The sequence below is a fragment of the Rhodotorula paludigena genome, assembly GCF_050403205.1.
Source record: "Rhodotorula paludigena JCM10292 DNA, Rt_paludigena_JCM10292v1_ctg57, whole genome shotgun sequence".
NCBI classification, from domain to species: domain Eukaryota; kingdom Fungi; phylum Basidiomycota; class Microbotryomycetes; order Sporidiobolales; family Sporidiobolaceae; genus Rhodotorula; species Rhodotorula paludigena.
This window is the reverse complement of record NW_027481401.1, coordinates 86,718-102,237: the sequence shown is the minus strand read 5'-3', so window position 1 is coordinate 102,237 and position 15,520 is coordinate 86,718. Positions and strand designations below refer to the sequence as shown.

Below are 15,520 nucleotides of genomic sequence, written 5' to 3'. Positions count from 1 at the left end.
CACGAGCTGAGAAGCACAAAGAGGCTGGGGCCGAATACAGCACGATGTCGAAAGAGCGAACCGAGCGGAAGGACGACGAGGTTGAGGATGCGTGCGCACCAGCTTGGGGTCCGCACCGTCCTGCAGTGCTACACGGGCTCAGGGGTGCGGAAACTGGCCGCTTGAAAGTGGCAGCTCGGGGTTGAACGCCCTACGACGAAGGCACGCGCATCTCGCTCGACCGCTACTTCAACGCCAAGTCCGACTAATTAGGCTTTGCAGGCGCATACTAGAGCACAACAAGGGGTAACAGCAACAGCCCATCACTGTACAGACTCCGACCGCCGGTCTGCGAGCGCCTCACTCGAACAGCTCGCTCACCGTCATCCGCCCCTCCATCTTGACACTCGTGCTCTGCCTCCTCTTCCTCCCCGCCGCCGCCGAGGCCGCACCGACCGTCCCGTACTTCCTCCCTGCGCCTGCGAGCGCCGGGCTAGGCTGCGCCGGCTGCGATTTGGCAAGCGTGGGCGGCAGGAGCGGCGCGTCGTCTTCTGGGCGGAGGGCCGCCGAGCGGGACAGGGTCGTCGTGGAGGTTGCGGCGGCGGAGCGCGAGAAGAGCGGTGCGCTGGAAGTGGCGGGCGTGTCGTGCGCGGGGTGGACGACGAGCTGAGGAGGTGGAGGCGGAGCCGCCAGCGGGGCAGCTGTCGCGCGAGGCGGCTGCGCCGAGCGCGGAGCAGATGCACCGAGTGCATCGGCGATCTGAGGCCGGGATACGCGCGAGCGAGCGGCGGGTGCTGGCCCGGGTGGCGCGAGAGTCGAAGCGGCGAGGGAAAAGGCGGGTGCGGAGGGAGCGGAGACGGCGCGGTACGAGTTGAGCTCGTCATCGAGGGCGGCAACGCGCTGGTTTGCTGCGGCGAGGGAGGAAAGCGTAGCAAGGTGTTTCTGCGAGAAGGAGCAACTCGTGAGTGCCGGACCTGACGAAACAAAGTAGGCGACAACGCACCTTGCGACTCTCGGCGAGCTCTTCCCGGATCATGGCCACGTGCCGGATCTTCTGGTTCTGATTGCCGTGCCCGACAAGTTCCGAGTTTTGCGCGATGAGCTCCTGCGCCTCGGCCTCGGACGCAGCGTTGAGCCGGGCGAGGTGGTCGATGGTGTTCTGCAGTGCATCGTTGGCGGCAAGCAGAGGCGTGAGGGTCGTGATCTCGTTGTTGAGACTGCGAGAAGCATTGTCAGTCGATCTTTGATTGACGAAGAGGAGCCAGAGTCTTCAGGCAGAACGAACCTCTCGACCTCCTCCTTCAGGGCGCCCTCGCTCGCCCTCGTCTGCGCCAGGATGCCCACGACCCTTCGCTTCTCGGCCCGCTCGCGCTCGACGTCCCTCTTCGCATCAGCAACGAGCCGCTTCTGCTCCTCGATCTCGCCCTCGAACTGCTCGGCTTCGTCCGCGCGGCGCTGCTCGAGCGCGGCGAGGTCCGATTCGAGCGAGATGATGTGCGCGGATGACGTTGCGAGTTCGTCGCGGGCGGAGGAGAGGGATACCTCCGAGGCGGCGAGGAGGGCTTCGAGGCGAGGGATCTCGTCGTTGACGGCGACGTCCAGCCTGCGTTCAAGACGTGTGAGTTGGCGGGGCGGGAGCGACCAGGAGCAGGAACACGACACGACGCACTCGCCCTCGACGACCTCGTAGTCGCGCAGCAGCGCCTTGCGCTCGTGCGCCCACGCCTTCTCTCGGCGCTTCTCCCACTCTGCCCTCACGCCGTCCCACTCGCGCTCGAGCGCCTGCTCTTGCTCCCCTCGCTCAACCTCGTCCCTCAGCGCCGCAACCTCGCGCGCGTCGGCCCTCGCGCGCTGGCGCCACTCCTTCTCGTCCCTCGCCGGCCCGACAACAAGCTCGCGCTCCGCGCGCCACGCCTCGCGGATCGCCCACTCGCGGCTCTCGGCCTCTTTGCGCTCTTCGTCCGCGCGCGCGAGGCGCTCCTCGAGGTCGCGCGCGTACTCGCCCAGGCTCGCGACGACGGCCTTGCGGTCTTCGAGCGCGCGAGAGAGGCGGACGTTGCGCAGCCGCGCGGTGGCGAGCTCCTCGACGCGCGCGAGGGCCGCTTCGTCGCGCGCCGAGCGGACCGCCGCCGACGCGAGAGAGGCCTGCTCTTCGCGCCCGAGGCGCTCGCGACGCGCGATGCGCGCCCAGTCGTCGCGCTCGTCTTCGGCGGCTTGGGCGCGGACGAGGAGGGCGTCGCGCTCGGTAGTGAGCGAGGCGAGCTCGGCGTCCTTCTTGGCGAGAGAGGCGGTGTGCTGCGAGGTGAGGGTCGCGAGCTTGGCCTGGAGGGAGGGAAGCGTCGACTCGTACTTTGCCGTGAGGGCCGTCGAGCGTGAGAGCTTTGACGTGAGGTGTCCTGCACAGTGTGTGACAGTCGAGCGAGTCGGCGGAAAGACAAGAGGAACGGGTCAGCAATGTGCGCGGAAGGGGTCGCTCCATGGAAGGGGACGAACGATTCTCCGACTTGAGCGTCTCTCGCTCCTTTGCGCCCTCGTCTCGCTCCTTGCGCCACTCGGTGCGGGCCTCTTCGAGCTTGTCGACCTTTGCGCGCAGCTTGGCGAGGTCCTTCTCGTGCGAAGCGGTCAGGCGAGCGCGCAGATCTTCGAGCTGGAGCGACGTGGGTAAGTTCAGCAACGCGAAGTATGCACGCGTAGAAAGAGAACGCGCCTGCTGCTTGTGGCGCTCGCGGTCAAGCGAGCTGCCGGCCGCGAGAGCGCTCGTTGTCCTCGCGCGAGGCTTTGCGTTCTCCTTGTCAGCTGCTTCGGTGTACAGTCCGAATGTGTCTGCGGGACGTCGTTGTGCGTCAGAGGCGGGAGCTCCGGGTGAGGGGCACAAGGAGGAGCGGACCTGGTTTGTTTGGATCGCAGTCGGCCCCGAAGCGGGAAGCGCGTTCGAGCATTGCGCCCTTCTTGTAGAGCTGCTGGGGCGAGTGCGGGTCGTAGGCTCCTGGCGGAGGGATCGAGTCGGGGGCTGTGTGCGACGAGGGGGCGAATGCATGTTGAGCGACGGGGACGAGCAGGGAGAAGAGCGACGCAGGGGAGAGGAGGACGCACGGCGGTCTGTGAATCGCTTTGCCTTTGGGAACTGCATGCTCGCACTCGACTCGACTCGGTCCCTAAGTTGCAGCGAGGTGCGCGAGAAGCGGCGCCGCTTTCGCTGCGTTCCGCGTCGAGGCGCGCCAGGTTCATCGCTCGCGCTTCCCTTCACCGCTGGTCTCCTGCGCTGCGCTCGACTCGACTGTGTTGTGCCGTACAGCTACACGAGCTACCCGGCCTGCCTCGCCCGCACCCACCACACCCGCCATGGTGACCGTCCGCGGCGACCTCGCAGCCTGGCTCTCGCGCGAGTGGCTCTCGAGCCGCAACTTGCACGGCGCCGACCTCCCCGAGTCCACCGGCGAGTGCGACCCGCACCGCGCACAGCTCGTCACCGTGCGTCTCCCCTCCCCACTCAACCCTCCTCGACTTACGCGACTGACCAACATTGACCTCGGGTGCTCATACACATGCAGGCGACGGGCCTGACTGATGGCGACGACGGCGACAAGCTGCTCTGGTGCGAGCTCAGCGACGGCGACCTCTGGATCGACGCCTGCATCTCCACCACCGTCGTCGACCACTACAACGCGTCCGTCCCTCGCTCCAGCCCCTGTTGCAGCATAACCCTGATCCTCTAACGCTGCCTTGCAGGACCACCGCCATCCCCTTCACCGCTTCCTCCCGCTCAAAGTGCCTCTTCGCCCTCCTCTCGTGGCGCTTTGTCCTCGCGCGCCCGCCCGTCCCGCAGCGCACCTCGCCCTCGAAGCGCCGCGCCGCCGCCGCCTCGGCCTCAGCCGCGAGCGAGCCCAAGGTCGAGCTCCTGTCTCGCCGGGTCTGTCTCCGGGTCGACGCGTTCAAGCACCATGCGCTCGGCGAAGGGTCGCTTGTCAACGAGCGCATGAAGCCGTTCCGCCGTACTGCGCCGGGCGCAAACGGCGCAAACGCCGTCTCGAAAGAGGACGAGGAGCGCGTCATGTGGGTGCGCAGGGTGGAGGAAGCGGGCGGAGTGCAGCAGAAGAAGGAGGAGAACAAGGACGAGCAGGTCACCTACGTTACCGACGTGCGCGTCCTCCCAGAAACCCTTGCCGTCGCTTCTATGCTCACTTGCGTCCCATGCAGCTTCCCGCCGACCCGGCACTCCGCCTCGCTCCGCGCGCATCCAGCGTCGCCGCCGCTGCTCCCCCTCCTCCTCCATCCGCCTCCGCCGGCCCGTCCACGCGCGCGCCCATCGCGCGCTCCGACCCTCGTCTCCCGCCTTACAGCCCGCACCCGTCCTGGCCCGCAGACGACGCGCCGCTGGTGTCCGCGCCGAGCCGCGAGGACATGCAGGCGTGTTTGCGGCGCGCCAGGCAGGAGAAGCTTGCGAAGGCCGGGCGCGGGAATGCCGATGACGCGGCTGCGACGAGTAGGGCGGCTGCTCCGCTGCGAAACGTCGCGCCTGTCGCTGGCGGGTCTCGGTCGTCGCCACCGACGACAACGAAGGAGGAGGGGGCGACGCCGGGCGCGTGGCAGCCAGCACCCGTCGACTCCGCAGCGATGCAGGCCTGTCTCGCCGCGGCCAAAGCCAAGGCTGAGACCAGGCCTCGGCTGGGCTCGGAACCCGCGACTCCCGCTGCGCCCGCGGACCGCAGCGTGCAGCCTGCGCCAGCCTCTGCGCCCTCGGCTTCGTTTGCGGCCGCGTTCGTCGGCCAGGATCAAGACGCCTTGCGCGCGACGCTCACTGCGGCGAGGGACAACGCGCGGGTAGCGAAGCAGCGCGCCTCGCTGGCGACTACTGCCGCTCTCTCGGCGACGAGCTCGCCGAGTTCGACGGCTGCGCCGGGCAGGAAACGGCCCTGCGAGTCGGCACCGGCGGAAGTCGGTGCGTGGAGCAGCGCGGCGGCGCTCCTCGTGCGAGACGTCTCGACTGCACCTGCTGGCCCCTCGAACCCGGCGATGACGGCGCTGAACGAGCCGTCTCTGCCCATCCCGCGCGAGACTCGCGAAGACTCAATCCTCTCGCAGGCCCTCGATGGCGACGAGCACATGCATTACGCAGCGTCGACTTGCCCACCCTCGTCTCCGCCGCCCTCGTTGCCGCAGAAGAGCCCCGCGCAACGCACCGAATCTCCCGCTGCGACTCTACCCCTCGCGCGATCCAGCCCGCCCACACAGCGCACGTCTCCCGCCCCTATCAACTCAGCGCATTCTTCTCCGCCCGCTTCGTCTGCGCAGACGGCGCGCGCGCGCGAGCAGTCGCGCTCGCCTGCCCCGCCGCCCTCGTCCCTCCCCGCCCTGCCAATCTTCGACGAGGACGATGCCGACTCCGTCACCGGACTGGACGAGGACGGCGCTGGCGCAATGATCCAGCAAGCGCAGGACGCAGCGAGGAAGACAAAGGGCTGGCCGGAGAGCGCCGTCAAGGCCTTTGCTCCGGCTCCGGCCAGACCGGCTGCCACGCGCCCTCCGGCAGCAACGAAGCGCGCTCCAGCACCGGCGCAGGCGCAGGCGGACGAGCGCGCGGGGAAGCGGGTCAAGCTCAGGCATGCGCTGCAGCAGCAGCGCGACGACAACGAGGAGGCGCTGCGCGGGGACGAGCGCCCGACGACGACGACGACGCTCGTGCCGAGGCGCACGCCGCTCATCCCGCTCGACGTGTGGGACTTTGACGCGTGGAAGCGGAGCCGACAGAACAGGAGGACGACGATGTAGACGTTTGCGGAGGCTGCAACGTCTGTTGAGCATGTGCTCGCGTGCTGAGAGGAGAGCAGGGGCGGACGGACCGGACGATCCGCGGCGTGTTCTCATCCGCTCTTGTGTAGCTGCACATGGTTGGCTCAGGCCAGCTTCGCTGCGTAAAGCGACCCGGACGTGCCATGCGCGATTCAAGCCATCCCGCTGCTCCTACCGTCGTGCCGGCGAGGACAGTCACGTACTCCTCATTGCGCAAGTCCGAGCGAGTGAGCGAGATATCCGCTTCATCACGAGCGTCAGGCTCACGGGTTGGGCCAGAACAGCGGGTCGAGCAGTAGCAGCAGCGACGAGGACTACGCTTCCGCTCGTCGGCCTTCTCAAGCGCGACAAGAACGGGCTCAGGGCGGCGGACACGGCACTTGGGTCGTCGTCTTGTGTGCGTCGCGCCGCTCTCAGTTTCAACGTACTGCTCTGCTGACTGGACAGTCATAGTCCTTGTTGTCGGTGTGGTCGCCGTTGGTGCAGGAGTCTACCTCGTCTTCTTTCGACAAGACTCGACCGTCAAGGACAGTAGCTCGACCCCTTTGACGAATGCGGTCGCAGCCACTACATCAACCCGATCAGGGGATATAACCGCCACGACAGCGGAGAAGACGTCTGCGGTGCCGAGCACTGGGATTGCTTCCGCGCAGACCACATTGGCTTCCGCGACTTCGGCAGGGCCGGCTGAAACGACGGCGTCTGCAGATGGTTCCGAGGCATCATCAGAGGCGAAGTCTGACACAGCGGACCAGTCGGTCCTAAGAGAGCAAGGCATCAGCACGTTTCTCGGCAGGAATGAGGGCGCCATTGCTTCATGGTACCACACAAATTCGGGGACGGACAGCACGAATGGTGAGACCGTCGCTTCAGATCACCGCACTGCTGCGGTACTGACTAGCGCCCCTCGCAGGTCGTTCTTGGTGCGAGTTTCCATGTGCGTCTCGCATTCCGGGCTTTCGAGCATCCGGTTCTTCCGCCTTGCCGACCTGACCTAGTCGACTCGCTTTTGTAGACAATGACTCGGTCCCGGGATTCGCACCCTCGCTCAAGACGATGCTCTCGTCGTTCGGGGACGACGCAGCCAAGGCGAAGGAAGGCTTCTGCGGCCTTGAAGCACGCGTTTACTCGCCCAAGACAGACAAGACCCTCACGATGTACATTGCCGACGCGTTTGACGACACGTGGGTGAGGACGCCGAGCAGCATCGACGTGATTTACGACTCGGTGCGCTTCGAACCTCTTGCGCGAGCGAAGTGCTTGCATCACTCAGGGTGATTGCGGACCGTGCAGTTTGCCGACATTTTCGGATCGACGACGGACAACAAGGACGACGTCGTCAAGGCGTGCTGGTGGGAGCTGACGGGAGGGAGAGAGGAAAAGTGCGTCGGCTGCCTATCTGCCCCCTCTCGGCTGTAGAGCCCTCGGTAAGCAACCACTGACGTCTTGTTTACACGTCTAGGTACACGTACAAGGGCGTTGGTGTTGGTTGATCGCGCCACAACGCCGTTTCTCGTGATCAAAGCGGTTCCGTAGCGCCCGCTCAGCTGTCTGAGGCAAACTCAGGAGCGTTTCAGGTGTTTGTACTGTCTGATATTGCTACAGTTGACCGTTGCAAGAAAAGCGTGATAGGATCGAGTGCAGCATGCGAGGTGGTGCGAGACGAGGGCAAGTCTAGAGGTCGACGGCCGGCTCGTCCGACGCCTTGTGGTGGTCGTCCGCGCCGGGCACGACGTCCAGCTGTCGTCGCAAGCAGTGAGCATCGCTATTCCTGAAGAGTCGGATTGAAGGTCACGCACCTCGTCCAGCTGCTCGAGCGACTCCTTGATGGTCGCGAGCATCTTGTCGAGCTGCTCGTCCGTGATGACCAAGGGTGGAGCGAGGCGGATGCTGCGTGGTCAAGGACGAGAACGTGAGCATTCGGCCTTTGCTCTGCTCTGGATGTTTGACAGAGGAATCAGCACGCACATGTTGACGTGCGTCGGCTTGGCGAGCAAGCCCTTGCTCTTCATGACGAGACACAAGTCCCACGCCGTCCTCCCCTTGGCGCTCTTCCCCTGGTCGATGACGATGGCGTTGAGCAAGCCCTTGCCGCGGACCTCGCTGATCCACCCGCCGGCCGGGCCGACGCCCTGCAGGTCGCGCAGGCCGGCGCGCATCTTTTCGCCGAGGCGCTGCGCACGCGCGGCGAGGTCCTCCGAGACGATGACTTCGAGCGCGGCGCGGCCAACGGCGCACGCAAGGGGGTTCTACGCGATCACGAAACGGGTCAGACGATAAGCCTGTGAGAGCAAGGGGAGAAACAACGTACACCGCCGTACGTCGAACCGTGCTCGCCCGGCCGGATGGTGAGGAGGACGTCCTTACGCGACAGAACGGCCGAGACGGGGTAGACGCCGCCGGAAAGGGCCTTGCCGAGGAGGACCATGTCGGGCTTGACGTTCGGGTTGTGCTGGTAGCAGAGGAGCTTGCCCGTGCGCGCGAGACCCTGTGTGTACAATGACCGTGAGTCGCAACACCCGAGTGCGGGATAGGGCGGCGAGACGTACGGTCTGGATCTCGTCGCAGATGAGGAGGACGTTGTGCTTCTTGCAGAGCGCCTGCACCTTCTCGAGGTAGTCCTCATCCGGCACGACAATGCTGTGAGTTTGAACAAGAGTCGCAAACCGTGAGCACGCCCGTGCCGAAACTCAGCGATTCCCTGCGAGCAGACTCACCCTGCCTCTCCCTGAATCGGCTCGACGAGGAACGCCGCAACGTTCTTGCCGTGGCGGTCGAGAACGCGCTCGAGCGCCGCGACGTCGTTGTACGGGATGCGGCCCTCGTCGCCCATGTCGGGGCCGAACGGACCCGTGAGCGGGACGAACGGGCCGAAGTCGTTGGTCGACTCGGGGTCCGTCGACATCGAGATGACGCCGATGCTGTGCGAGAGACCAGCTGGCATCAGCAGCCATCGTATGCGAGTACAGCGCTGATCGGACAGAGCGGAACGAGACGCACGTCCTGCCGTGGAAGTTGTTCTCGGCAGAGAGGACAATCGCCTTGTCCTTCTCGACGCCCTTGACCTTGTACGCCCACTTGCGCGCAAGCTTGATGGCCGTCTCGACGGCCTCGGCACCCGTGTTCATCATGAGCGCCATCTCGAAGCCGGTGAGCTGCAGCAGTGCGGGTCGATTAGCGATGTGTACTGCGCAACGGTGCGCACGACCCGAGATCCTGCACTACGACATGCAGGGGCTCAGACGAATGCAGCGAAGTGCCAACACACCTCGGTGAGGTACTTGGAGAACGGGCCGAGCGAAGAAGTGTGGAAAGCGCGGGACGAGAGCGTGAGCTTCTGCGCCTGCTCCGTCAATGCCTTGACGATGTGCGGGTGGCAGTGACCCTGGTTGACGGCGCTGTCAACAGTTGAGTAGTGTCAGCTCCGGCAGCATGGCGGCGATACAGGAGCGGGACGCACGAGTAGGCGGACAGGCAGTCGAGGTATTCGTTGCCCTGTGACCAAGACCAGTGTCAGCGTTCGCGCTTGACAAGCACGCTCCACAACACTGCCTGTGTGACTAGGCGCGCTTTGAGCGAGCCAGACGAAGCGCGCGGAACGCACCTCAGGGTCCCAGACCCTCGCGCCCTCGGCGCGCTCGAAGACGATGGGTAGCGGGTGGTAGCTGTGGCGCGAGATACAAGTGTCAGTACGATGTGGGCAGTGCGCGCGTGACTGCTAGAGGACGACGGAGCGTCGCGAGGGAGCTATCTCGAAGACAAGTGCATGAAGGCATCGGCGTCACCACGCCTGCCTGGCCCACGGAGCGCAAACGCGCCACCATGTCTTATCGAGAGCGGACCGCATAGCCACCGCCGTCCCACGACGTTCTGAGCGTGGTCGCACGAGTCCGAGTGGGGGAGTCCACCTCGTCGTCGGCCTTGCCGCCTTCGAGAGGGCCGCCCACGGAGTGCACAGCTCGCACTGGACAGCCACAGGTCGAGTGGACGCACTTGTGGGCCGAGTACTCCTCCTCGAGCGCGATCGCCTCTTGGCTCGACACGGTGGCGGACGCCTTTGCCGCCGCAGCGGGGGCAGGCGCGAGGCCGAGGCTGGCAAAGGCGTTGTTGATCGACTGGCGCACGGCAGACATGCTCTTCCGGAAGCTTCGTGGTGAGGCGAGTGGAGAGGCACGAGGTCACGCCCATCTCCTCGCGACAAGCGACGGCCTGCCGCCGCATCAGGGGAGGCGCCAAGAAAGCCAGGGCGCAGTTGCAGCTCCACCCACCGACTCAGGCAATCCGCCGCCGCAGCCGCTGCACCACCTCGCGCATCCGCCGCGGCGCATCGTCGTCCTCTCCCGCCGCTCGCGACACGACCAGCCCGTCCATCTCGTCCTCTCCCCCGCCTCCCTCGTCTCGCTGCGTCTCGTCCACTTCGGTCCGCTGCGACTCGAACGCATCTTCCTCCGCCCCGTCGTCCGCGCCAGAGGGAGCCGCGCCGATCAGGCCCGCCGAAGACGCGAGGAGCTCGCTCTGCGCCGCGCGCTGCTCGTCGTGCAGCTGCGCGAGCTGCTCGAGCGCGTCGAGGATCGGGCCGAGGGAGGACGACAGCGGGGTCGGTTCGCTTGCGAGAACCGCAAGTACGAGCTCTTCGTTTGTCGGCGAGTCGAGGATCGAGAGCCCGAGAACGAGGCGGAGGAAGCCCGTGATCGAGTGATGGTAGATCTGCAGGCGAGCGGAATCAGCACGATTGCACGCATCTTCAGCGCGCGCGCGCGATTCTGACGCACCGAGTTGGGTGCATCCTCGAGCGGGTCGAGGGCAAGTTGCGCGAGTACGCCAATCACCGTCGTTGCCGGCTCGTCCGCCTGCGCCTCTACGCAGTGGCAGCGCAGAGCGCACTTGCGCTTGCCGTGACACGTCAGATCAGTGCCTGCATCACATAGCGCGTCGGTAAGCGCGCACGAACCGGAGGTGAAGGAGTGAATCGCCACGCACGCAGTTCGCGCACTCGCAGCTTGAAGGCCTCGTCTGCCGACTCGGCCAAGTTGGCGAGCACGCCCATCGCGAGCGACATGACGTCCCACAGCGCCGCAGCTGCTCCCACACCGCTGTTTGCCCCGCTCGCCTCCTCGCCTGCGCGCGATCCGTTGTCGGCGCTCGAGCTCGATGGCGCGGCCGAGTCGCCTTCGTCCTCCTCCTTGATCACCGCTGCGCGCCTGACTGTGATCGTCGTGCCCTGGACGTCCTCCTTCGCGTGTCGGCGGCATGCGAGCACGATGCGCACGAGCACCGCGACGAGCTCTGCGCCGTGCGTCGGCGACGCGGACGAGCGGTCAACGAGCGCAAGGCCCCAGCTCGACTCGGTCGTCAGGCCAAAGAGGATGCCCAGTGCGGCGGTGAGCGTGCCGAGTGCCTCTTGCTGCGTCGCGCGATCCTGCTGAGCAGAGTCGGGCCCGTCGAGCGCGAGGAGGAAGGCGACGAGCGTGAGGTGCGTGAGGGCGTGGGCGAGAGACGGGAGGAGCGAGGGCATCGAGATGAGGTGGAACGCGTAGGGCGTAGCTAGCGAGGTGGCCTCGAAGATGGCGAGGCAGCTCGACAAAGTCACGAGGGAGAAGGACGGGACTGTCGAACTAGGCGGAGGGAGAAGGTCCTGCGCATGCTGGCGTAAGCTGAGTAAGACGAGGCAAGCAGAGCGGCAGAACGCACCAGGCCAGTCTCGTACTTCTGCAGCCGTTCGTCGACGGCGCTGCACTCGTCGAGGAAGACTTGCACGACCTTGTCGAACAGTCCCGACGCGCAGAGTAGGTGCTGCGGCTGGAAGATGGTTCTCGGAACGAAAGTGGCGATGGAGCGTGTGATGACGAGGACGAGGGTGCGAAGGCTGACGGGCTGGGATGTCGACGAGGGGAAGAGATCCGCAGCGTCGATGAGATTGCGTAGCGACTGGAGCTGCCCGGGCGAAGATGTGTCAGCACAGGTGCCAAGGGAAGAGCAAGAGCTCAACAATCGAGACGCGCATGCCTCGCGTCCCCTCTCAGCACCTTCTTCCCTCGCATCCTCCCGCCCGCCGCCTGCTCCTCGTCTCCCGCCTCGTCCTTCGCCTTCGCCTTCCCAACCTCCTCCTCAACCCAGTCGCGCTGTCCGAGCTCAATCAGCAGCTCGAGCAGGTCGCTGCGCTCGTCGACCTCAGCAGCCGCCGCGCCCGCTGCCTTCCTCGGGCTCGACGACCAACCCGCCGAAGAGCTCGTCATCTGTGAGTCGTCTCCCGCGCTCTGTGTCCGCGCGAGAGCGGCTGCTGCAGAGCCCTGCGAGTCGCCAGTCCCGTCGACGGCAGACGGTGCCCGCTTGGCCCGCTCGCGCGAGACGTCGCTCGGCGAGAGACGGAAGAGCGGCTCTGCGAGGCGCTGGTCGCGCACGAGGAGAGCCAGGAGCGTTGCAAACGCCGTGTCGAGTACGCGGTCAGGTGCGAGGTGCTCAGCGGGATGGTCTGCTTCAGGCGGCGAGGGGGAATAGCTGGCGAGGCGCAGGGCAAGGTAGATCGACTCGGCTTCGCCCGAGGCTTTGAGGCGGCGGAGCCAGTCGCGCGACTGGAGCTTTTCGAGCAAGTCGAGGGCGCTGTGCGCACATGTGAGCGACGGTCAGTAAGGCCGCCTCACGGCGAAAGATCGGCAGAACCAGCTTGTGACGAGCCGGTCCGTCGCCCAGCTGGAGTCGTGCCCAACGCACCTCGCCCTCGCCGCGCTCCTGTCCCCATCTGCGCCTGCCCTCAGCCCCTCGAGCACCCAGCCGAGCTCGTCGTTCCACCGCTTGCCCTCGCCCTGTTTCCTCAGCACGCCCCCACCGACGACGCGCGCGCCGCGGTCCTGCGAGTCGTGCTCCTCGCTGTCGACGAGCGACTCCTCTGCGTCGATGCCCCACCGCTGCCGCAGCGAAGCGTAGGTTTCGCGCGCGGCGGGCGGCGGAGCAGCACCGGCGGTGTTAGTCGACGAGGTGCGCGAGCCGATCGTGCGGCGCGAGAGTGACGGCGGGAGCGAAGGAAGGCGGTGTTCCGGTGCAGAAGACGTCGAGGCGGACGAGGGAGGAGCAGCCTCTGCGGCTGGGCGGAAGAACGCTTCTTCCTCGACATCGCGACGCAGCGTGCGCGCGCCGCCGGCATACGTGCGCGTACCGCCTGCGCCGAGCCCGGTACCGAAGGCGGGTGCGGGAGGAGCGAACGGCATGGGGCGGTAGGAGGACCCGAGAGCTGGGCCCATCCCGCCTGAAGGGAGACGAGCGGGGCCAGGTCGAGCGGGACTGGGACTCGCCTCGCGGCTGGGAGCGAATGGCGCAAGGCGAGAGGGCGAGCCGAGCGTCGGCTGAGAGAAGGCAGCGCTGAGAGCGGGTCGCTGCGGCGAGCGAGCCGGGGACGAGAGGGGCGAAGAGGAGATGTTGGGCTGGGAGAGGGCGCGATCGAGGGCATTCCGGGTGCTATCGCGCGATGGCGAGGGGATTTCTGTACACGAGAAGGATCCCGGCACCAGTCAACGTCGCTGCCCGTATCAAGCGACCTGACTGAAGCAGTTCTCTCGACGCACCTGCGTGACCCTCCCGCTCCTCCTCGATGGCTGCCGGTTCTTGTGCGCCCCTCCGCCGCCCAAGCATCACCGCCCTCAGTCCGCCACCCATCGCCGATCCTGCGGGGGCGGCAGCCGCAGCAGCAGTCGCGGCAGTCGAGTTGCTCTCGCTGCGCCTGAGCCGCGTGCGCCCATCCTGCTTCGCTCCCTCTGCAACCGACGCACCGGCGGGCGCAGCGCTGAAGCGCGAAAAGATGGCGCTGAGATCTTTGGCCGGGCTGGGTGGACGGACGGGCTTGGCGGGTGCAGGAGCGGGAGAGGGCGCGGGAGCCTTTGCGGCGGGAGAGGCAGCCGTGGTGGAGCGGGTGCGCTTGGCGGGAGACCTGGTCGGCGCTGGTGAGGCCTTGTTCGGTGCGAGAGTCGACGCGGCGGCATTGGCGGGTTTTGCGAGCGACGCGGAAGAATCGGCTGATGCGGCAGCTGCTGCAGCCGCGCGAGAGGCGCGCGTCAAGCCAGCGAGAGGACGAAAGCGCGATTCGGGGAGGTCGTCGATATCGCCTGTACTCGTGCGTGCTGGAACCGGGGCAGGAGAGGGCGGGGGTTTGTGCGGCGAAGACAGCTGGACGCGTTCCGCGAGCGGGACGTAGTCGAACGGCGCAGGGATCTCGTCCTCGTCCTCGTCCTCGTCCGGAATGTCCTTCCCTTTCCCCTTGTGCTTCATCGCTGCGCCCCTTCCCGCAGGTGCCGACACCCGCGCCCTCTTCGCCCTCACCTCCCCGGCGCCGTCTCCTTCAGCGCGCGCATCCGCGCCTCCGGTGCTCGCGCGCTTCTTTGGCGCTTTGGGTCGGTCTGCCGCGGTGCGAGCTTCGTCCCAGAACGCGCTGCCCTCGCCTTGGAGCCCCCTTGGTGCGCCGCGCTCCGTCTCCGCCTCCGTAGTCGAAGCAGCAGCGGCCGACCTCGTCCTTCTCGCGCTCGTCTGCACGGCAGGACCGCCCTGCCGCTTCGAGCTAGCCTCCGCAGCGCGCATCTTCGCGCGCTCTGACCCGCGCGCGTCGGCACCGTCGTCGTCGCTGCTCTCGCTCAACCCAGCCAGCAGCGCCGCGAGCGACCCTTGGTCCTTCTTGTGCGCGCCGCGCGTGCCCGCGTGTGCCGAAGTGCGTCGCTCGCTTGTGGGCGCAGCCGCAGCGGCGGCGGCGGACGACGCTGCGGTGGACGCGGCGGCGGCGGAGGTGGAGCTGGAGCCGTACGTCCGCGCGAGGGCCGGGCGGCGGCGGAAGGGCGAGGTGCTGCCCATCTCCGGGCTTGCAACACAGACTGCCGCGCTTCCCGAGAGCAGGCGGAGTGAAGTGTGTAGGTACCAGGGGAAGGAACGCGATGCGCGTGCTGGACGAGGCGGTGCAGCTCGGTGCTCTTTCCTCTCGAGCAGACAGGCTCGCTAAGCCAGATGCAGGTGGCTCACAAAGCTTCTGATTGCCTCACAGCGACGTGTACCAGCCCGGCAGCCACAACGAGCAGTCACCGCACGCGCCTCGCCTGTTTTGTATGGTCATGCGCAAGGTCATGCTCGTTGATGAGGGCTCAACGAGGGCCGTTGTCGCCCCTGACAGGTCGAAAAAGCTCTTGTTCTTGTATGCGGGATGGACGCCGGTCGCGCTGTGCGACGCAGCCTGAACGCGCGATGCTTCTGTCCGCGCTGGAGGCTTCCGAACAGCCGTTTTCGGCGTCGGTCACAACGCTCGGAATACCGCAGTGTCGTGCAAGCACGCTACTGTGCGCTAGAAGGAGTCGGACAGACGCAGACGAGAGGACTCCAGCACAAGAGGACGTTGTCAGCACGCGGAAGGCGAAGCAGCGGTTCGTTGCCATGGCAGCAGGAAGCGGGCAGCAAGACACGGCAGACGTCCAGCGTTCGACAACGACAAGCAGGCAGAATCGTCCATGCAGGGAGCAATATGAAAGGAGACGGCAGCGATTACAAATCGGCACGTAACGCCCGCCTGTCGAGGCGCGGTCATTTTGCGGCGCACGCTTTTCAGCAGGATCGGGGGCACTGGTGTGACAGAGGGCGAGCCAGAGTCGCTGGTAAGCAGTGGACCGAGTTGCACGGCTTCCGGTGAGCGTGATAGCATGCGAAGAGCGGGACAAGGCGAATCGCGGTCGCAACGGCGGACGCGAGAGAGGGGCGAAGGGCGGCGATCCTCGTGAGCCCGAGG

The 15,520-nt window shown here is 66.5% G+C and overlaps 5 protein-coding genes across 5 annotated transcripts; 2 read left to right on the top strand and 3 right to left on the bottom strand.

Moving 5' to 3' along the window:
- Window positions 1-339: 339 nt before the first annotated feature.
- On the bottom strand, window positions 340-3,109 carry JCM10292_005636 (uncharacterized protein; the record flags this gene model as incomplete). Its single annotated transcript, XM_076651800.1, has 8 exons — window positions 340-921; window positions 983-1,196; window positions 1,265-1,582; window positions 1,649-2,375; window positions 2,473-2,626; window positions 2,687-2,802; window positions 2,867-2,989; window positions 3,073-3,109. The coding sequence occupies 8 exons, from the start codon at window positions 3,107-3,109 to the stop codon at window positions 340-342; spliced, it is 2,271 nt and encodes a 756-aa protein (XP_076502672.1).
- Window positions 3,110-3,321: 212 nt separating this feature from the next.
- On the top strand, window positions 3,322-5,748 carry JCM10292_005635 (uncharacterized protein; the record flags this gene model as incomplete). Its single annotated transcript, XM_076651799.1, has 4 exons — window positions 3,322-3,450; window positions 3,531-3,646; window positions 3,709-4,117; window positions 4,177-5,748. 4 exons carry the CDS (start codon window positions 3,322-3,324, stop codon window positions 5,746-5,748), a joined length of 2,226 nt encoding a protein of 741 aa, XP_076502671.1.
- A 164-nt stretch (window positions 5,749-5,912) lies between these two features.
- On the top strand, window positions 5,913-7,262 carry JCM10292_005634 (uncharacterized protein; the record flags this gene model as incomplete). Its single annotated transcript, XM_076651798.1, has 6 exons — window positions 5,913-5,996; window positions 6,423-6,624; window positions 6,683-6,706; window positions 6,785-6,996; window positions 7,063-7,151; window positions 7,232-7,262. The coding sequence occupies 6 exons, from the start codon at window positions 5,913-5,915 to the stop codon at window positions 7,260-7,262; spliced, it is 642 nt and encodes a 213-aa protein (XP_076502670.1).
- A 181-nt stretch (window positions 7,263-7,443) lies between these two features.
- On the bottom strand, window positions 7,444-9,902 carry CAR2 (ornithine-oxo-acid transaminase; the record flags this gene model as incomplete). Its single annotated transcript, XM_076651797.1, has 11 exons — window positions 7,444-7,509; window positions 7,569-7,659; window positions 7,738-8,018; window positions 8,081-8,257; window positions 8,319-8,409; window positions 8,487-8,690; window positions 8,770-8,924; window positions 9,038-9,167; window positions 9,230-9,264; window positions 9,374-9,434; window positions 9,763-9,902. 11 exons carry the CDS (start codon window positions 9,900-9,902, stop codon window positions 7,444-7,446), a joined length of 1,431 nt encoding a protein of 476 aa, XP_076502669.1.
- A 139-nt stretch (window positions 9,903-10,041) lies between these two features.
- On the bottom strand, window positions 10,042-14,601 carry JCM10292_005632 (uncharacterized protein; the record flags this gene model as incomplete). Its single annotated transcript, XM_076651796.1, has 7 exons — window positions 10,042-10,476; window positions 10,542-10,684; window positions 10,750-11,404; window positions 11,461-11,703; window positions 11,772-12,369; window positions 12,481-13,246; window positions 13,329-14,601. 7 exons carry the CDS (start codon window positions 14,599-14,601, stop codon window positions 10,042-10,044), a joined length of 4,113 nt encoding a protein of 1,370 aa, XP_076502668.1.
- Between the last annotated feature and the right edge of the window lie 919 nt (window positions 14,602-15,520).